Source organism: Salvelinus fontinalis, chromosome 13, assembly GCF_029448725.1.
Source record: "Salvelinus fontinalis isolate EN_2023a chromosome 13, ASM2944872v1, whole genome shotgun sequence".
Lineage (NCBI taxonomy): Eukaryota > Metazoa > Chordata > Actinopteri > Salmoniformes > Salmonidae > Salvelinus > Salvelinus fontinalis.
Window position 1 is genome coordinate 49,819,400 of NC_074677.1, and position 22,622 is coordinate 49,842,021.

The 22,622-nt window shown below is 41.3% G+C and overlaps 1 protein-coding gene across 2 annotated transcripts; it reads right to left on the reverse strand.

The window, feature by feature from the left end:
- Positions 1-222: 222 nt before the first annotated feature.
- Positions 223-21,057, reverse strand: LOC129868873 (55 kDa erythrocyte membrane protein-like). 2 transcript variants are annotated; one of them, XM_055943196.1, is made up of 12 exons: positions 20,666-21,057; positions 7,451-7,579; positions 7,208-7,286; positions 6,944-7,029; positions 6,728-6,796; positions 3,486-3,703; positions 3,089-3,192; positions 2,873-2,953; positions 2,701-2,781; positions 2,409-2,611; positions 1,049-1,123; positions 223-888 (listed from the first exon to the last, which is right to left on the reverse strand). In XM_055943196.1, the coding sequence occupies exons 1-12, from the start codon at positions 20,786-20,788 to the stop codon at positions 712-714; spliced, it is 1,425 nt and encodes a 474-aa protein (XP_055799171.1). In that variant the 5' UTR covers positions 20,789-21,057; the 3' UTR covers positions 223-711. The 2 variants fall into 2 exon arrangements, with proteins under 2 accessions (XP_055799171.1, XP_055799172.1); XM_055943197.1 differs by having other exon boundaries at positions 3,486-3,682; positions 20,666-21,056.
- Between the last annotated feature and the right edge of the window lie 1,565 nt (positions 21,058-22,622).

The window sequence follows — 22,622 nt, forward strand, 5'->3', positions numbered from 1 at the left end:
CTACAGTTTCTAGGATCTGAGGCCATTTTCTGCAGTATAATGACTTGAAAGGGGAGAGGTAGAATAATTGAGTTTCGTATTCAGAAGTACTTTTCACACCAAATGATGGTGAAACATGAACAGTAATATGGTGTCGGGGGGGAAATTGAATTCAGTTTGAACGTGCCTTACATGCGGTATACCTCTCTGAGCAGAGACCATTTAATGAGGTTCTCAACAAAATAATTCACGAGGAACCTTTATTTCATGTAGAACACACGTTTTCCCTGTATTTTAATACATGACCATATTGACAATATAGTTATGTAACATTTCATGACACCCTGTTTACAATTCCACCCGAGATAAGGATACTGATGATGAAACCCTGTCCGGTAAAGTGGTGTTACGTTCACAGTAGTGGTCCTCTATGGATTAACATGCTAATAATCAGCTGCAGTCATATGGCACCCATCATTCTGCACCTGAAAAGCCAGAAGCACTAAGATCTTACAAACATGTAAAATATCCCTTTGTGGTGAGTTTCATTCTACTTTCTGAAATAAAATGGTATCTTCTGTATTGCTTTTTTTTTATGCACTTGTGCAAAACTTAGTGACAGTAACCATGGCGATTAGCTGCTACCCAAACCTTGTGGTGTATCAGTAATGCGTGGCCAGGTCTTGTGATATTAAAACAGTTTTGTTAGACTGTTCTTCAGGGGAACACGGGTCAGTAGACCCAGGAAACCGGCACCCATTGTGGGGTGGAAGTGGCTTGCTCTATGGCCGCCTCCACTCCTTTCACACTCTCATCAACATCGTTGTTAACCAGCAGCACGTCAAAGAAGTGTCTGTAGGTGGAGTGGATGGCATCCGACTCCTTCTGGATCGACAGCACAGCTTCCGACTACAAGACAAGGGATAGATGTTTCAGACTCCTGAGAGTTTCAGGACTTCATTACTTATTAGAAAGGTTGATATGGTATAAATGGTTGGAGAGGTGCATTTTGAAAGGTCCTCAACAAATAGCCAAAATTCCTGGATGTAACGAATGAGCAGTAGTGTACCTGGGTAGATGAGTTGGTAGGTGCAATGAACACCACTAGAGGCGCAAAGTCTGCCGTCCGCAAGAGTTTCAATGTCTTGATAACAAGAAAAAATAAGCACCATGTTATTCATCTGACAAATTGCAATGCTAACCAACAGTTTTTTTAAAATACACTATACATACAAAAGTATGTGGACACCCCTTCAAATTAGTGGATTCAACTATTTCAGCCACCCTTTGCTGACAGGTGTATAAAATTGAGCACACAGCCATGCAATCTCCATAGACAAACATTTGCAGTAGGATGGACTTACTGAAGAGCTCAGTGACTTTCAACATGGCACTGTCAGATAGGATGCCAACAAGTCAGTTTATCAAATTTCTGCCCTGCTAGAGCTTCCCCAGTCAGCTGTAAGTGCTGTTATTGTGAAATGGAAATGTCTAGGAGCAACAACGGCTCAGCCGCGAAGTGGTAGGCCACACAAGCTCACAGAACGGGACCACCGAGTGCTGAAGAGCGTAAAAGTTGTCTGTCCTCGGTAGAAACACTCAATACCCGAGTTCCACATTTCCTCTGGAAGCAACGTCAGCACAATAACTGTTCATCGGGAGCTTCATGAAATGGGTTTCCGTGGCCGATCAGCCGCACACAAGCCTAAGATCCTCATGCGCAATGCCAAGCGTCGGCTTGAGTGGTGTAAAACTTGTCGCCATTGGACTCTGGAGCAGTGGAAACGTGTTCTCTGGAGTGATGAATCACACTTCACCATCTGGCAGTCCGATGGACTAATCTGGGTTTGGTGGATGCCAGGAGAAAGCTATCTACCCCAATCCATAGTGTCAAGGAGGAATAATGGTCTGGGGCTGTTTTTCATGGTTTGGGCTAGGCCCCTTAGTTCCAGTGAAGGGAAATCAACACTACAGCGTGCAATGACATTCTAGACGATTCTGTGCTTCCAACTTTGTGGCAACAGTTCAGGGAAGGCCCGTTCCTGTTTCAGCATGACAATACCCCCGAGCACAAAGCCAGGTCCATACAGAAATGGTTTGTTGAGATCGGTGTGGAAGAACTTGACTGGCCTGCACAGAGCCCTGACCTCAACTCCATCGAACACCTTTGGGATGAATTGGAATGCCGACTGCGAGCCAGGCCTAATCGCCCAACATCAGTGCCCGACCTCACTAATGCTTTTGTGGCTGAATGGAAGCAAGTCCCCACAGCAATGTTCCCACTTCTAGTGGAAACCCTTCCCAGAAGAGTGGGGGCTGTTATAGCAGCAAAGAGGGGACCAACTCCATATTAATGCCCATGATTTTGGAATGAGATATTCAATGAGTACTTTTGGTCATGTGTAGTGTATATTAAGTTCTATGCCTACCTGTGGCTCCACATCGAGCAGGGCAATTTTTCCTTGCTCATGGATCTTCTGGATAGTCTCCATTTTGGTTCCAAACATGAACCCCTGGAAGCTGCCATACTCCAGCAGCTCATTCCCAGTGATGCACTTGGTCATGGTGTCGTTGGAGATGAAGTAGTACTCCTGCCCGTTCTCCTCGTCCTTACGTGGGGGTCTGGTGGTGTCTGTTGTTTGGATCGAGCCCCAGTTAATGCAGGTTGGTGGATTTGGCAAAACCAGACAGAAGATCATTAGAAGTAAAGGTCATACTCACGTGGTGCGGGGTAGGCAAACTTCTCTGGGTATTTGGTCAGCAACGAGCTTTTGATATGGCTCCTTCCTACACCTGGTGCACCTGCAAAGAGAGATTACAGAAGGCCAAGGGAGGTTAATATACTCACTTTTATTGTGATTTCAATTCATTTTATGGCAGGCAGGTCACATACCAATAAGCACCAAGGTTTTTCTGCTGAAGGCAGGGAGCCGGACAACCTCTTCATAAGAAATCACGTCCAACTGGTCAAAGACTAACAAAAGGGAGAAATAATGCATGGGTGGTTTAGGGATCTAAAACAATCCCATGCATTGTAGAATACATTATATGTAGTTAGTATAGGTAGTTCTCAAGACTGTATTGGGTATAAACAAATAACAAGTGTTACTAGAGCTGTGCTTGGCCAGATACTTGTCTTTGCACTTCTTCTTCTTTCCAAAGGGGCTGCATGATTGGGTGCCCTCTGTGGCCTTGCTTTTACTTGCCACCCGCCTGGAGCAGAGAGACTTGGGGTTACTCACACACTGAAAACCTACTCTCACCTACAATCCATACAACGTTTTTAACTATAACACATTACCGCTATATTATTTTGAGCAAAGTGATCTTTCTTTTTTGGTTTAGAGCAAAGTGTGCTTTTCAGCGTCTGATGTTTTTGTTCAGGTTAGGATCAGCTGATCCTCATGATTCCAGTACTTCAGATCCCAGGACTTTAGAGCAATCGAGTAATCAGAAGTGGACGAGTAATCAGAAGTGGATGGACTACTCTACTTTGCGGATCATACCATTCTTGAAGTTCTGGGGAGGGGATGATTCCAGCAAAGTCGGCGCTAGAGATGTCCACCTTGCCTTGCCACCAGTTTGGATCATGCTTGTTGATGATCTGAATGATGTCGCCCGTTTTGAACTTCAGCCCTGCTTCTTTGCATGGGATGAGGTCATCCTTGGCAGGGTCGTAGTCAAACTGAGCCCTCATGTACGTCTGTTGAGTAACACAGAACAGCTGCACACACAGAGATGGCTGAGAGGACATGATCTCCTTTCTGGGAATTGGGCAAAACATTTAGGAATATGTGTATTGCGGTTAATATGGTCTTTGCAATGATTTATAGCACTGCAGTTTCCAGCATATGGTAGAATCGTATATTACTCTAAAATAAGGAGATAGTGCTGTGGCTTAAATGAAACTTACCTGTCTCAACAGCATCCTAGATGTTAGAGTTAGTTAGTAATCTATCAGTTAATGAGTCACAAACGCTTCCCATGGTATTATGCTCTCTGACGCAACATACAGAGGACATAGTACCATCCACAGGAGTGATTTGGGCTCCAAAGTTGGATTAGTATCTATCAATGGGCAAAAAGCTTTACATTAGACTGCCATCGCTGACCATACTACTCGAGCAGTTATCATAATGCCTGGACATGCTTATTTTATTCAGAAATTGACAAACATGACTTTGGTTGAAGGGTTTGTCATTGTGTTGTATAACACGGTTTTTCAATTAGTTCACATTTAAAATGAAACTCATATTCGAAATGTTTCATCATTTTAGGTTGTAAGGCAGAACAATCATTATCCACTGCCATAAATTGGGGGAGATGTGATGGCATAATGTGACCAGCAGATGGCAGAGTGAATGAAAAGTTGAACACTACCAATGTGTTTCAGTTCAGTTCGCCAGTCTAACATGAATGATGATCTGTATATCGGGCCACTAGTGGAATCTAATGATTGTATAGTCACCTGTGTCTTTCATTGGCTTAAGGGGAGGATTCGCCTGACAAAGAACAAACTCTATTTAATAAAGAGGATTTGGGAGAAGATATCATTGGAGGTACAGAAGGTACCGTATCAAAGATATGGTCACGTTTCAAGCATGGTATCGTAGAAAAAAAAGATTAACACTGTGGAACCCAGTTTATTTGTCTTATTACAATGGTGGTAGTAAATAATAATTCACCAATTTGCTGATAAGGTCAAAAGATAATAGGAACAGTATTCAGATTACGTTATAACACGTGAGCAGAGTAGGTTATGAGTCAATGGCACCAATAGGTGACTGAGACCCTCTGTAAATGACTGTCAACCTCTTGCAAACTAAAGGATGTACTATATATATATATATATATATATATATATATATATATATATATATAAATATACAGTTGAAGTCGGAAGTTTACATACACCTTAGCCAAATACATTTAAACTCAGGTTTTCTCAATTCCTGACATTTAATCCAAGTAAAAATTCCCTGTCAGTTAGGATCACCACTTTATTTTAAGAATGTAAAATGTCAAAATAATAGTAGAGAGAATGATTTATTTCAGCTTTTATTTCTTTCATCACATTCCCAGTGGGTCAGAAGTTTACATACACTCAATCAGCATTTGGTAGCATTGCCTTTAAATGGTTTAACTTGGGTCAAACATTTCGGGTAGCCTTCCACAAGCTTCCCACAATAAGTTGGGTGAATTTTGGCCCATTCCTCCTGACAGAGCTGGTGTAACTGAGTCAGGTTTGTAGGCCTCCTTGCTCGCACACGCTTTTTCAGTTCTGCTCACATATTTTCTATGGGATTGAGGTCAGGGCTTTGTGATGGCCACTCCAATACCTTGACTTTGTTGTCCTTAAGCCATTTTGCCACAACTTTGGAAGTATGCTTGGGGTTATTGTCCATTTGGAAGACCCATTTGCGACCAAGCTTTAACTTCCTGACTGATGTCCTGAAATGTTGCTTCAATATATCAAATCCACATAATTTTCCTGCCTCATGATGCTATCTACTTTGTGATGTGCACCAGTCCCTCCTGCATCAAAGCACCCCCACAACATGATGCTGCCACCGCCATGCTTCGCGGTTGGGATGGGGTTCTTCGGCTTGCAAGACTCCCCCTTTTTCCTCCAAACACAACGATGGTCATTATGGCCAAACAGTTCTATTTTTGTTTGATCAGACCAGAGGATATTTCTTCAAAAAGTAAGATCTTTGTCCCCATGTGCAGTTGCAAACCGTAGTCTGGCTTTTTTATGGCAGGTTTGGAGCAGTGGCTTCTTCCTTGCTGAGCGGCCTTTCAGGTTATGTCGATATAGGACTCGTTTTACTGTGGATATAGATACTTTTGTAACTGTTTCCTCCAGTATCTTCACAAGGTCCTTTGCTGTTGTTCTGAGATTGATTTGCACTTTTCGCACCAATGTACATTCATCTCTAGGAGACAGAACGTGTCTCCTTCCTGAGCGGTATGACGGCTGCGTGGTCCCATGGTGTTTATACTTGCATACTATTGTTTGTACAGATGAACGTGGTACCTTCAGGCGTTTGGAAATTGCTCCCAATGATGAACCAGACTTGTGGAGGTCTACAATTTTATTTCGGAGGTCTTGGCTGATTTCTTTTGATTTCACCATGATGTCAAGCAAGGAGGCACTGAGTTTGAAGGTAGGCCTTGAAATACATCCACAGACACACATCCAATTGACTCAAATGATGTCAATTAGCCTATCAGAAGCTTCTAAAGACATGCCATCATTTTCTGGAATTTTCCAAGCTGTTTAAAGGCACAGTCAACTTAATGTATGTAAACTTCTGACCCATTGGAATTGTGATACAGTGAATTATAAGTGAAATAATCTGTCTGTAAACAGTTGTTGGAAAAATGACTTGTGTCATGCACAAAGTAGATGTCCTAACCGACTTGCCAAAACTAGTTTGTTAACAAGAAATGTGTGGAGTGGTTGAAAAACAAGTTTTAATGACTCCAACCTAAGTGTATGTAAACTTCCGACTTCAACTGTACCTGCAGTATTTCTCTGATGAAATAATTTGGGATATCATGGCAGAACTAGTCTAACAATGAGCATAACGCTGCTTGAATAGTAACCATTTCTTTGATTATGCATGCATTTGAAATTTGACTTAAGGGTGAAAAAAATAAAATAATTCAGTCCAGATAGTGATTATAGCCAAGTCCATTCAGAAAGGGGAAGTATGCACATTCATTGGGTCATTTATTGGCTTACCTCACACACAAGAGAGCACCTTGGCTGGTTGGGGATGATTTTCATTGTGACTACTCCGCTGGTATCTTTCTGTAATGGAGGATGGCAACCATTTTACTTACACTCCACACTTTCAAAACTAGGATTGTGAGATTGCAACATGTCACCCATTCTCTCAGGGGCAGAATGCGCTACAGCATATTTTTCTTTGTTAAAATAGAGACAGTAGGGACTCACCAAGATCTTTTGTAGCTGGTCGACAGATTGGTTGGCCACACTCGTTCCATTGATCTCTGCTATTTCATCCCCTTCATGTAGGGAACCTGGAGAAGGACAGGAAATAATCAGCACCGGTACAGAATAACCAGTATGGCCACGGAGAGTTATCAGGCAAATAACCAATGTCTATTTTCCATACAAGTATGGGGATAATGTTGCTGTTCTAATACAAATTCATTCCAATCACTTCAGTATGTTCGTCGATGTGGTTGAGTTCTGTACCTTGTCTATGTATCATTCCCCCATGTAATATTCTGGCCACAGTGCACTTCTGTTTTCCATTACATTTCAGAGTCACCCCCTAAAGGCAAAAAAAACATGAAAACAGCACACATCAACCCGTCTTCAAAATGACAGAGTGAGTCACAGAGATAGAGGAGAGATGGGGAAGCGAAAGGGGAGAGAAAGACAGAAAGGGAGTAAGCGAGACATAAAAAGAGAGGAATTGGCATCTGAATGGTTTACCATGGGCTCTGAGGGATTTTTTTCAAACGCCACCTCACGCATCCTAGTTGGCTCAGTTCCGTTCATGTGAGCAGCACTGCCGTTGGTGTATACTTCAGCTCCCTTTGTCTCATAGGCTGGCATAAGCCCCTATGGGAAAACATATCAAGACTCCACATCAACAGGCACAGGAGATGGATTCATTGACAGTAGGATACTGGGGTGAAAAACTCACTGTGAACACAACTGCAGTGTGCTCCTATTGCAACATGACATTTTGGATTATCATCTTGACAAAATGTCATAATCCGGCCAAAACATCCACGTTTGCAGGGTTACTAGGTGTCAATGGTTGGCCCTATTTGTTTTAGAAATTGTGGAACAATGCAATCATGGAAAAGCCTTTTGACAATCTCATGCAAAGCACCCAAACAACTCAAAAGCATTGCCAGTTGCAGCAATACAGCTACAATTAGTTACATTTTTGTTTACTAGGAATACATAAATACATTGTAAATACAACGAGTTTAGCATTCTGATCACCTGATGTCAGATTATTTGAACATTGGCATTTCTAGTGGCATTATTAAAAGCTTTTTTCGGCTGTGTGCCAAGAGCCATGTTTAATTCGCAGTTTCAGCATCTGTTCAGGGTTGAAAATTAACTCCACATTTTCACCAGCTCATTAGGCAGGGACAACCCATATCCGCTGCTCTGGTTCACCTGCTAAAAGATTGCCATGGCTACGCCCGAGTGAGATCGTGTTTCGAAGAAAAGTATTGATATGAACAAACAAATCCCTCGTAAAGATTATGACATCCATTACAGCGACACATAGCAACCCTGGCCACTTGACCACTGTCTGGCTGCGAGAACACCGAGCTGTGTGTAATGTAACTCAGAGGAATGTGGCCTTTGCTGATGATCCCTCACCTCCACTCCACCCGTTCCATTTCAGCAATGTGCAAACCAGGTTTGATTGAATACAAGTACAAATGCCAAACGCTTAAGTACACCAAAGTGCTCTATGTGAATGACCTTTCTATGACCTTGAAATACCGCAGCAGCTCATTCAAAACAGGGATCCAAAAGTAGACCATGAAATGATTTAAAGCAGATGGGAGCCTTTCCTTTCCTTAACTCCACACATGGAGAGGATAATAGAAGAAGACCGGTCCAGATGGGACCTCCCGTGGGATTTAGCCTGCTCTGTTGTGCGGATGTCCCTCCATTACACATAGTGCGGCACAAGCTTTTATCACACTACCTAATTCACTTTTACTGCTCTCACCCCCAAACCCATGGGCATTATCACATTGCTAGCCCTGCCAGGGATGAGTAAAACCACTCAGGTGGACGGCCATCAGACTAATCTAGCCCCTGACTATTCTGTACATGGACCCCTGGGTGACAAAGGTTACTTACCACCTGTAAGGTGCAGTAATGGAATTAAGCCTCCTACACTCCCTGATGGAACATGCTGCCAGCTCCAGCGGTGTGAGTTTGTGTAATGCGAGCTCTGTGGCTTGAGAGACGCTATCTAACGTTGATAAGTTTTGAGTATCTTGCAACAGATAACTGCAAGTGTCCCTTCAATGTTAACGATCTTAAGCTCTATGGGGGACATGGAACGTAATAATATTAGTTCAGAGAAATCTCATGGTGCCTTTGTCAACCATGTAAACAACTTCTCTTTTTAGACGAGCTAATCATTTGTTCAATGTGCTTGACCACATCACACTGACACAAGTTCATTCGCAATGACTCTGATAGCTTTGTTTTGTTTCCACAATAATCCGCTCACCCAAAAATAATTAGGCCTATAAGAAGGGGGTAATCTGTCATAGTTCTGTATAAGAATAGGAATCAATACACCAGTAGTCTTGTCTAGTGTAGTCAGATCCACTGGCTAAAGAACGGATGATGGCAGTGATGTCTTTGAGGGAAAACAACAAGGCCATAAAAAATGACTAAGCAATTTTCCTTTATCTTATCGGTTTTAGTCTCTCCTTGTCCCTTGTAACCGAGTGGGTTATCATTAGAGTGTGTTTTCTATGTGCAACAATGGCATATTATATTATTGAAAATCGTGTGGAGGTTTTAGGACAAGGTCTATTTTGTCTATTTCTATGCTCACCAACCCCTAAAAAAAACTCCTAAAGTTGTCTGCCTCGGAGGAACCACGAGGACAGATGGATTTTCAACAAAGATGGAAAGCAAACTGTCAAACTTGTTACCGCTGTTACTTACAGCCTGACCCTTCAGTCAACCACTTTGACTGGGTCTAAAAATGCATTGTAGTCAGGCCATTAGCCGAAGAACAACCAGTTTGATGTTTGTCTGTTTTCCCCATTTAAGGAGGAGCTGTGTACACTATCTCACTATGCACACGCCCAAGCTCAAACAAACTGGTTGTGGGGAGCCTTGAGAAAAATGCTGAGGTAGGGAAAATTAACCCTGATCCTGACCATACCTTCCCTGACTGAGAATGACAAAAGGATACTGTCAAAGCTTGACAAAGGCCCATTTTTCTTTCAACACAAACCCCAGTAGGCTGTGGATTCTTTCCGACATTTTGAATAGACTTGAACGTTAAAACAGCAATGAAAACAGAAATGACAGATGTTAAGATTCTGTGCCCTGTTTGGTGCAGCTGCAGTGGCCACTGGCCATGGAGAGTGGGGGGGGGCTAATCATGCAGTGTATGGGAGATTCCTACGGGGGATACATTCCCGGAAACGCAGCAAGGTCAACCACACACACACACTAGGCTTCAACACCATGTGGACTAGTCTGCAGTGTTCCAGTAAAAGCCTAGAAGGGTCTTGTGGTCAATGTGAGTAAACAAGTTGTTTACTCTGTAACATAATAGTGATATTACAGGAGACCAATACCAGGAGTGTAGAAATAGTGTCTGTCATAACACACCAACACATCATTGTAGTGGAACACTCTTCAAACTGGATCCAAGGTAAACACTGATGAAATGACATCCCCATAGGGCCATAGAGTGCAGTATGCTGCATGTTTACCAAGACGGGCATGTCCTGGCCTGTTTTGAAAGAAACTGGTAAGGGACACATCACATAGTTTCATCATCATACAGGCAAAAAGGTTGAAGTTCATTAATCATATTGTTCAGCACACAGGACTAAGTCATAAAAAGACAGGCTCACCCAGGCTTCAATAAATCCCCCTACAAAGTGCTGACCGTGGTTGGACTGCGAAGGAAGTCACATGTCCAAAGGAAACTGCCAGACTTTGGTCTAAAGGGTAACTGGTGTCATCTGGATAATGAATATCTTTAATAGCAGAAAACAGCCGAGGTCAGCTGAAGAACACACAGCACATGCATTTCTTGAACAAGCTTACTAGAAAGTTGAAAAACGTTCCATTTTTGTTTTAATGATGACTCGGGCATACTTGTTTCCCACTATTACAAGCCGACCTTGATGAACTGTCTGCCTACTGGGCCGTGAATTCAAGGTCAGCTTTGTATAATTGATGAGCACTAGTTTTCCTGAAACTTTTTAGGGAACTTCTCCAATAGGGTTTTTAGCAAGATCCCTTTTCTGTAGTTACAGCCAAGAATGAAAAAGGTGTGGGTCTAAAGTTTGGCTGTCAAACATACAACCCACAGGTGGTTGGAGTAAAAAAAGTATATATATGTTATATATAACTCAGTATACTTTAAAATGACTATCTTGCTGATTTTCAGTGCGGCCCTCCGGACCTCGTTGAAGACCGAATGCGGCTCCCGGGGCAAAATGAGTTTGACACCCCTGGTCTAAAGTGAGACAGAAAAGGTTGAGCTGACAGCCTATACCCAGCCTATACCCAGCCTATACCCAATACCCAATACCCAATACAGTTTGAAAGTTACTTTACCAAGTGAGTTATCAACAGTCCAGTTAGAGCTAATTGGCCCAGCGTCATCCGGGTTAGAGGAGGGTTTGGCCGTCATTGTAAAATAAGAATTTGTTGTTAACTGACTTGCCTAGTTAAATAAAGGTTAAATAAATACAATTCCAAAAGAGTCCTGTTACTATGTCATGTGAAATACAAAACTCGTTATGCTGTTAGAGTCAAATTAGGCAAGCACCCACTGTAGATATTATCAGTTTGACAGTAAACAAAGAGGGTAATCCTCCTCAACAGGTAACACAGTTTAACTATAGCATTATTAAAAGTTTACAGCCGCTCATGGTATAATCCCTCCCAATGTCGTTTTAGCAGAGTAAACATTCTCAATAATCTTCTTTATCTCATAATGATGAACTAGTGAACAGGACTCAGAAATACCGAATTATACCCTATCTAAAAAAGGCTCCAAAGTTCCAGGGTGGATTCAACTGCGGGGGTCCTTGGCACTCCCAGAAGAAAAACACTATGTTCTTCTGTGGCTTCCTACTTCCACTGCACTGAGCAGTGTCAGATTACGAGGTGGGCTGGGGGAGGGTCTCAGAGTCAAAGAAAAACAATCTGGTCTTGAAGCCTTTGGGTCTTTTGTACATGTGATTTCCTAGTTGTCATTGGTGTTGACCCCTGACCTCAGTGTGTGAACAGCAGGCCTCTGGGAGTTGTAGTCATCCACCAGTGATGGAAGCTTGGTTATTGATGACTATTTATGACTCCCCGATAAAATAAATGTTAAATACATTTTAAAAATTGAAGTGGGGAGGGGAGTAGTGTCAAAAATAACAGAGACTAAGGGCCATGTTTTGAATCAACATTACAACACAGCTATAGGTCTAAGTGTTGTGTGCTCTTTCATCCATCTGTGGTTCCCATCACCTAATCCAGTGATGATAACATTCATCTGTTATGTTGGAATGTAGGATATTTTTGTATTCATTTAGATAAGAAATGAACAGGAGGAATTACACCGGGTGCTGTGAATATGGCTGTGAATACACAATTTGAAAGACATCATGTTCCAGTGAAACAGCAACAACACAAGATTGCTAGACAAATAGTTCAAGGTACAAACTGGATCTAATGTCTCTATAATCAAACCCTCCCAAACATACCAGGGCTAGGTTAGGGTAGATTTCTAACCAATAGACTAAGACTCATCCGCTACAAGACCATGGTGCTTGCCTACGGAGCGGTGAGGGGAACGGCACCTCAGTACCTTCAGGCTCTGATCAGGCCCTACACCCAAACAAGGGCACTGCGTTCATCCACCTCTGGCCTGCTCGCCTCCCTACCACTGAGGAAGTACAGTTCCCGCTCAGCCCAGTCAAAACTGTTCGCTGCTCTGGCACCCCAATGGTGGAACAAACTCCCTCACGACGCCAGGACAGCGGAGTCAATCACCACCTTCCGGAGACACCTGAAACCCCACCTTTTTAAGGAATACCTAGGATAGGATAAAGTAATCCTTCTGACCCCCCCCCCCCCCCCCCCCCCCTTAAAAGATTTAGATGCACTATTGTAAAGTGGCTGTTCCACTGGATGTCATAAGGTGAATGCACCAATTTGTAAGTCGCTCTGGATAAGAGCGTCTGCTAAATGACTTAAATGTAAATGTAACTATTGATCCACAAGACCTTGCAGGGCCACATCGGTAAGGCTGCGTTTACACAGGCGGCACAATTCGGATCTTTTGCCACTACTTGGTCTTTTGACCAATCAGATCAGCTCTTTGGCCAATAATTGGGCAAAGGATCAGAATTGGGCTGCCTGTGTAAACACAGCCTAAGGCAGCACATATCTGTGAGCCCCTCCCTATATCTTAACATAAATGCTACAATAAATGGCATTCAAAATATAGAAGAAAATATGAGACAAGTTTCTGCCTACACTCACATATTGCTGTAGGCATTTTGTTGAGTCAAGCTCATGTTGGATGAGTCCCACTTCACAATAAGTGTTGCTAAAACATACAGTATGTATTTATATTGTAATTACAACTACAGGTACAGTGTAAAGTAGTGTGGTTGGTACTCATTGTTACATAGTACTTATTATGTAGAATACACAGTTAACAAATGTAATGCATAATCATTTTGTAATCACACAACCCGCAAGCAGGTACCATCATTTGAAGAAAGCTTGATATAAAAAGCAGAGCAACATTATTCATGAGGACATGTGTTTTGGTTCAATGAGAGGATGAGAGCACGGAACATAACACTCGGTCTGTCCCTGTTTTAACTGCACCGATGAGACAAGGGTTTAGGATGGGAGACATCGTGCATTAGGCAGACATTGCTGTGTGTCTATTTATAGAAAGCTGCAGTTCTTTAGCCTGGAAGATTAGGCTAGTGTCCAGTGAAACATGACTCAGCTTATGTAGTCTGCACACTCCAGGCAGCTACCACATACAGGAAGCCTTATCCAGACACAAGCAACACACACACACACAAAGAATGAGACACCAGCACTCATCTTTATGATATTCTTAAGATATTAGTTTGCCTCCTCAAAGCAGATGTGATCCTGACTTGGCGACAGTCCAGATCTCACAATAGATGATGATTTCACATTTCAGCTTCTCCCTGAGGTACTGCTGCACCAGGTTATTGCACCCGTTGCTGATGTCAGGGAAAAGTCTCCATGCAAGGCTTCCCCTTACCATGTCAAAGTTGCTACTTCCAAGTCCTTGTTGGAAGTGTCATGGCTTCTTTCGAACTTGATTGCCTGGCTTACTCTATCACTCATTAGCTCCTTCCCTGATCAAGCAGAGTATTTTAACCCGTCATTCCACTTCAATAGAGGGGTGACACCATAGAGATCCTATTAAATTACTAGAGGCATGTGATAAAACAGAAATTGTGTAATAGAAAATATTGTCACCCCAAAATATTGTTGTATAATTATAAATACATTTCATACGGTTTTTATACAAATTATCTGTATAAATAGCCTCTAAAATATATATGCAAACAGACCATAAACATCAACATGTTTGTTTTCTTGGAATGCTGTGAGTGTTACAATGTCAGTACTTGATATATTTACAAGTTGAATGACCCATTCCTCAAGTAAATCCCCTCAAACTCCAGGCAGTAAAGGCGCTGCTGTGCACCTTAGCCTTAATCCTCTGAAACTGGCGAGGCCTATTGTACAATCATCACATACCAAGAAATCCCCACTTGAGACAGACAAAGGACAACCTCCTGCTTGCATCTAATAGGTACACCTGGCTCGGCATTTTTGCCAAGCAAGCAAACAAAGACAAGGACATGGGACCAATGGGACTGAGGGGATTAACGGTCTACTATAGTTATGCCTCATCAAGACGCTGATAGCATTAAGCCCTCCTCACCTGTGGGGTCAAAGGTCCATGGTGAAATGTGTGGTTGGAATGGGAGCATACTACTACTGTAAGACCCTTACTTGACATACGGAATTCTTTCACAAATAATTAAGAAGACAGACGAAAATCCATATTAAAACACCCAGAGCAGCTGCCTGCATCCTTTGATGTTATTGACGCTCAGAGACGTTTCTAGCATTTTGGGGGCCCTAAGAAAGATTTGGTTGGGGGGCCCCCCCACCTCATCGTCCAAACATTTTAGTCGCCCCCCTCTTGGCGGAGGTGAGAAAATTTAGCAGTTTTAAAATACATTTCATGAGATTCTATTCATTTTCCCATGGGGTTGAGAGAAACATTTTGCCGTTTGAAAGGAAATGTTCTGCAGTTCTATGCATTTTGCCATGCGATGGAGAGAACATTTTGCAGTTTTTAAACTAATTGCCTGCAATTCTACACATTTTTCCATGACTCATGCCATGTTCATATGATATCTGCGTGTGAAAAACCAATGGGGGCCCCCTGGAGGTCAGAGCCCTTAGGCACACAAGGTGCCTGGTCAGTAATTTGGCCATAATTACTACAAGGTTTAGATAGCTAGCTAGACTAACTTACCTAGCGATCTATAAAATGTTAGCTGACATGGGCTAATTGAGTGACTGTCGGTGACTGACAAAACAAGAGGGAAACATACACATTTGGTGCTTTTCCATTGAGATTTACCCCCAGACCAGTGGGACGCCAATGTTTTAAGTTAATGTGTATAAGCTCTAGAGTTGTTGTGTTTCCATCAGTAGTGTGACACTTGAAGTGGAACTGACAACATGTTATCAACATGGAATCGTACTCAAATCTGTTCATATACACCCCCAGGAAGAATATGACACCTTTTTTTGTTCATTTTCAGACAAGCAAGCTCTTAGATATGGTCATTTTCACGTTTTCGTAAATTCATAGAATGTTTGGGAATGACGTAGAGTAAGACATTTGTGGAAATTCTATAGCAATAAAATGTGGCAAAGCGGCCGTGCATTCGGACAATTAATAGGCACTGCAGTAAATAAAACCTAATAAAAACATCTGTCTTGTCCAGCACCAGAGTCTACGCAGACCGGTGCGCCATAGCCAATCAGAGCTACAGTAGGACTATATGTGAATAAGCCACTTGCCACACAGGCCTGGCATCATTCACTTTGAACTGGACTGTGTGTTTACAGGCAGTAGCAACAATGCGACTTTAGATCATTAGAACGCATTTGAATGGATTTCTGCAAATATGTACAGTAAATACCACGGGAGTCCTTTTACATTTGGGGACTTCACAGTCCTAGTGATCAAACAACCATGAAAAGGTAGGCTATCTCTTCCTAAGTTGCCAATGCACATCATCAACAACAAGATCAACAACTAATGCTAGCCAGAGCAAGATGAGCAAAAATCTAATTAGGGAACATTAGATAGTCTCTCAAACTTTTTCAGCCAGTTGACCATCAAAATTGCACTGATAAACAATGGGGAATTGTAGCCTGCTTGTCCTTCTGCAGCTTGTAGTATTGGGCATTCTGGCTCTCACCAAAAAGAGACGGCTTTTTTGGCTCCCAAATGGCTCTTTAAAAAAATATGTTTTGTATTTTTTCAAGTCAAACAGTTTGCGATAGTTTGACTACGATTGGTGTTAAAACAATTCTAATTAAATTATTAAATGAAATCATACTCTAGCTTAACCACAATGTATTTAAAAATGCATTGGTTTGTTATGAAAAATAATGCTATTAAGCATATGCATTTAAAGTATAACTTTTTAATGTATATAAACAAAGGGCATATAAATGCAACCATTCAAAACGAATACAATCTGAACAGCATAATAGAATATTGCACCATATCAAAGAAAAAATAAATAACAATTTGCAAAACTGCAAAGTCTACTACAGCTAGCTTCACAGTTGGGTGCACAGTTCGCATATGCCGGTGTAGGTTGTGCGTAGAACCTGCTTTATATGAGATTTTGTTTTGGCAAATTCTACACTGTGCTCTAACATTGTCTACATTACTAAAATGCACCCAAATGCAACTGTGCTTCCGACTCATTTTCCAGCTGTTGTTTTCACAGCTGTCCTTCCTCTCTCTCCTCGGCTGCTAAGTGTGTGACGGTGAGTGAGATGGCTCAGCCCTCCCTCACGCATATTTGGTTCATTGGTTGACGCTGCGTGTCTGATTGACAGGAACAACAGGTGAGGCTGTTAGTCTGAGCAGACCGTCAGAACGAATGTGTGAGCATTTAGGCCTATATATATATATATATAAATTTTTTTCCGTTCTTTGAATTAGTTCTTTCTATTAATTTAAATATTGATTATTCATATTCATATATTTTTTTAGAAATAGATTAGACTCTTCTGATATGCAAGCCGGCTCCCAACATTCACCTACAAGAGCTAGAGCCGACTCGTTCGCGAACAACCCATCACCAGCAGCTTGCCTGCCAATGCATGCTGGTCCCATCCCACGTTTTGACAACTCAATGGGAATTTGCCTGCCTGCCCACACATGCCAAATACATTTGATTGACAACTAAGAGATATGCTAACTGTGGATAACAGTTCTTCAAGTTCAGCATAGCTAGCTGGCAAAGTGATTCACATTTCTTGCTAGCTAACCAAATGACACTAGCATCTCTAGCTGTAGCCACTGAAAAAAACAATATGTTAGCTAGCTACACATAGACTACTTGTTTTAACAAAGAAACGTGCAACTGCGACCCAAACTGCCCATTGTTTTATTAAAATATGGCCTTTATAATGTCCACTCATGTACATAGGATGCTGTATATAGCATTTTAACATATTTAAACAATAGAAGAGATAAATTATATTGGTCCAGCCATTACTGCTATGCATGCAGATGTGCATAATATACTGTGGCCCTGATCAGAAAAGTATTTAATAACTCCAAATAACAAAAATGTAGCTATAGGTTGTCATAACATTTCAACTTAAAACATGTTTTTTTTATTCACTGACGCGAGCGCATCAGGCTGTAACTTCATAAAGTAGATGACTCTGTTGATTCATTTATACTCGCTTGTGACTTGTTGTGCAGCGCATCGCGGGCGGTATGATCGCGGGCCGAAATGAATTGACAACCCAAATCCTAGCACGGGCCAGATAGAAATGTGTCACGCCTTGTGTATGACAGGTGTGCTAGCCTATTAGCCATATTATGACTGACTTGTGATCATTGCCCTTGCTAGTTTGATTGTATTGACATTCCCAACCTTAGTTACATTCGTCTGTTTTTGTACAAAATATTGAGTTATTGAAACTGAAACGGTGCATCCCGAATGGGTGGAGGCAGCAAACAATGTACCAGGCCAGCTGAGATTTACAGCCTTACAGCAATATTTTTTGGACTACCAAGAAATGTATTGGTGAATTATATTAATCATGCATTGAACTGCATCCATCTATGCTGCCAACAATGCCTTACTGTATGTCATAGATTTTTTTGTCAAACACAACCTATTTTTAAAACCTCTTATAAAGTTGGTTTTGTAGCATAAACTGGGAATTGAATATTTTTGACTGATATTATGATTGTCTGTTTGTTTCATTTTTTAAAAGTAGTTAATACACTGTCAGTTCCACTTTAAGGCTTGTGGTGAGCAGAATCAACAACCTCTCCATCATTCAAGACTGTCGCTTTGTGAAAAGGTGTTACAGTAACTGTTCAGTGAAAACGTTCATATTCTGTTAACTCATACCCAAATAACGTTGTTCACTCATCCTATATTCGTATTTGTGGCAAAAGCATAAATTGGAGAAAAAAACACTGAAAAACCCCTTACCTCAAACAGACATTTAAAAAATACTTGCTATTTCCTCATAGACGAAGATGTCATCCTTCTAAGGAAGATGAGCTGGCCAATCAGCGGTCTACTCACATTAATATTTTTAATGACCGGTATGTGCCCCCACCATTCTGTTGTTGGGGTACACCCACATCATTCCAACATAGAAAAGCTGCTTTTTAAAACTCCTTCGGGATCGGTGTCCCTTCCACGGGACGGTTGAGCTAACATACAACCTCATGCTAATCGCATTAGCCTAAGTAACAATAACATTTCCCAGGACATAGACATATCTGATATTGGCAGAAAGCTTCAATTCTGGTTAATCTAACTGCACTGTCCAATTTACAGTAGCTATTACAGTGAAAGAATACCATGCTATTGTTTGAAGAGAGTGCACAATTTTGAACATGAAAAGTTATTAATAAACAAATTAGGCACATTTGGGCAGTCTTGATACAAAATTTTAAACAGAAATGCAATGGTTCATTGGATCAATCTAAAACTTTGCACATACACTGCTGCCAACTAGTGGCCAAAATCTAAATGGCACCTGGGCTGGAATAATACACTATGGCCTTTCTCCTGCATTTCAAAGATGATGGTACAAAGAAAATACAAAAGTTTTTTCATCGTATGATCTTTTACCAGATCTATTGTGTTATATTCTCCTACATTCCTTTCACATTTCCACAAACTTCAAAGTGTTTCCTTTCAAATGGTACTTTTCTTCAGGGCCTGAGCTACAGGCAGTTAGATTTGGGTATGTCATTTTAGGCGAAAAGTTTTTAAAAAAGGGGCAGATCCTACATACTTAATTACTATTTTTTGGAAGGAAAACTATTTCACTCTTACTGTAATTAATTATAGGTCATATTTCAATGAATTCTGGAAATACTGGACAGTTACTTTAAAGTTGACAGTTATCCATTGTTATGTAAATGCCAGCTGAAAAGTACCCATGGCATTGCCTTGGCTCCAAGTTAGAGCAGGTCTGACAGAGCCCTGGCCAAGTGAGACACGGGTAAAACACGGGTAAATCCTCAATGGAAATGTGCCAGTTGTGTATTCTACTATCCCAACAGTAAGTTGAGACTTCCTGGAGCACGCTAGTGTCTGTGGGGCTCTAAGCGGCCGCTTATGTCACTTATGCCTAGAAACGACAGTTGAAGATTATAACTGGAGCATAACACATTGTAGAATTCAGATGCTGTACATGATCACCATATGGACACGTCTAAACAAACGTCATGAGGTAAAAGTAGTGTTAAAAACTACAGTAGGCATAGTAGGCCTATGCTGGCAATTAGTACCATCGTCAGTCCCCTCTTCTGAAAAATACATGAATCTGATTCTGCTAAGCTGTGTTTAAACTAACCAAATCAAATTTTGTTGGTCACATACACATATTTAGCAGGTATCCCAATTCTGATATTTTTTCCCGCTCATTGATATTTTGACCATTCACAGCACATCTTTTTCAGAGCTTATCTAATTGGTTAAAAGACCAATTAGTGAAAGAAATATCCGAATTGGGCTGCCTGTCTAAACGCAGCCCTTGTGCCTGGTGTGTGGTTTCTGTTCCTTGTGAGAGAAATTGCAGAACTGAATCTTGCTTATTACCTGTCTGGAACAAACTAAGATAGGATTTGACAAGCACTGAACTCTCCTAATGCAGTAACGTCTTGGAGTGACCTAGACTGAAGCTCTGAACATGATAGCCTATATGACATAATAGGCTGTGTGGTCATCATGTTAAACAATTTACAAATAGGAACAACCTATATTTAATCATGTATATATGAATAATATATATATATATATTAATAATATGTTTAATAATGTAGGCTATATATGAACAACACAAAAAGCGTATGAACACCAAGATGATCGTCTTAAACCGGATTTTACCAGCGCTGACCAGCGCATTAATATCCCCTGCGTCTTGAACTCCTGCAATGAAGTTAACAGACACATCTGTATAGCTTTTACGACATCACCAAGGAATGTACGTAGGCTATAGCCTACCAGACAGACATATAGGCCTACTGATGATCTGATTAAGACATATTTTCTATCATTTTAATTGTATGGCAATCGTATGAATGTATTGTAAACCGCTTACCTTTTCTGGCTTTGGTTTGTTTTGAAGCAGCTGCTCCAGGTACAGGTCGGAGAGGGCTGTTCGAGCACTGTTGACCCGCTCAAGTATGACAGCGGGTTCGTTTTTATTGGATTTTAATGTCATCTTTACTGGTTAGCAAAAAACAAAAGTGAACGTAATGCGCCCTTGTTCAAGGTCCTATTGTAGCAGAGAAGAGGAAATGAGTGACAAGGAACCTTGGCGGTCTGATATATTGCTATCCTGGGTTCAAGTCCGAGGTTCTGATCAATTCGGAGGTTGACTATAGTAGGCTAGGCTGCGAGGACACAGCTGACAAAGCAAGTAAACATCCGATTGCTAAAGGGGGCAGGCCCACTGCAGCTTCCTCAGTGGTAGAGCTGTTACGTGTTGCTGGCACAGTCAGGGGGTCATACCAAAAGTGGGGAACGCGCGCCGGAGAACTACGTGACGCGAGGCTTGAATAAAGGTGGTATTACAGCACCACTGGTTTTCAGCTATATAAAAACATGGGAAATGCCACACACCACTACAGTCTAGACCTAGAATATACTCAGAAATGGTGTTGTCCTCTAATCTATATGCAGTGCCATACAGCTGTCAATTAGGCTAGCCATATAATACATAGCTCTACAATATGAAAAAGAGTAGCATAAACCAACCTTGACTCAGGGGTAGACTTAACATAGTAAATGTAAATCCGGGATACTCCAATTAGTATGATATGTTAGGTTTGTATGATATGTATTAATTTGTGATGTCCGTCATCCATTTCATATGTTATGAATTACAATTCATATGATATGTTCCGAATTGCAATTCGTATGCTATGTTACGAATCGCAATTTGTACAATATGTTATGAAAATGTATGATATGTTATGATTTCCAATTTGTGGAAATGTTAGCTAGGTGGCTAAGTGGCTAACGTTATCTAGGTTAGGGGTTAAGGTTAGGGGCTAAGGTTAGGGTTAGTGTTAGGAGTTAGGTTAAAGGGTTAAGGTAAGAGTTAGGGGAAAGATTAGCTAACATGCTAAGTAGTTGAAAGTAGCTAAAAAGTAGTAAATAGTTGCAAATGAGTGAACATGCTAAAGTTGTCTGTGATGAGATTCGTTTTTTTTTGCCTAAAGTAACCTACTGTCTTATATAACCATGCCAAATGTAACATATCATACTAATTTGAGTGTCCCGGATTTACATGTACTATGTTACATATCGTCTATGAGACCAGGCTGCCTAAACATATGTGCCCCATACTAATATTTTTATTATTTAACCAGGCAAGTTAAATGACGGCCTACCCTGGCCAAACCCTCCCCTAACCCGGACGACGCTGGCCAATTGTGTACCGCCCTGTGGGACTCCCGATCACAGCCGGTTGTGATACAGCCCGGGATCGAACCAGGGTCTGTAGTGACGCCTCTAGCACTGAGATGCAGTGCCTTAGACCGCGGCACCGATCGGGAGCTAAATAGTGTGATAAATAGACCGTATGATAAATAACTAAAGTGCCTTATGGAACCAAGACGCAGAATTTCATGTCTACCAAAGTAAGCCTGGAGAAAAGCGCTATCAAACACATTATTTCATATCATATTAATGCTTGTCTGCCATCCTGTGGTTGAATTGTGTTACTGCACCCACGGCCAGGGCCACAGGCACTGCCACATAAAAGGCCACTTTTGTTTGGACAAAATCCAATATCAAAGAAATTTCTTCTGTCTCATCAAAATATAATTTAGTGTCCAACTGTAACATTTTCATTGGTTTGTTTTGAGTTTATTTGTTTAAAAAAAAGAACCAATTTAAAGTTCACATATAGTCTACTCCAAAACCCAAACTCTTATAAGCCCTTTTGCACTGGGCACAAACGTCAATTCAACGTCTATTCCACGTTGGTTCAACGTAGTTTTATTGAAATGACGTGGAAACAACGTTGATTCAACCAGTGTGTGCCCAGT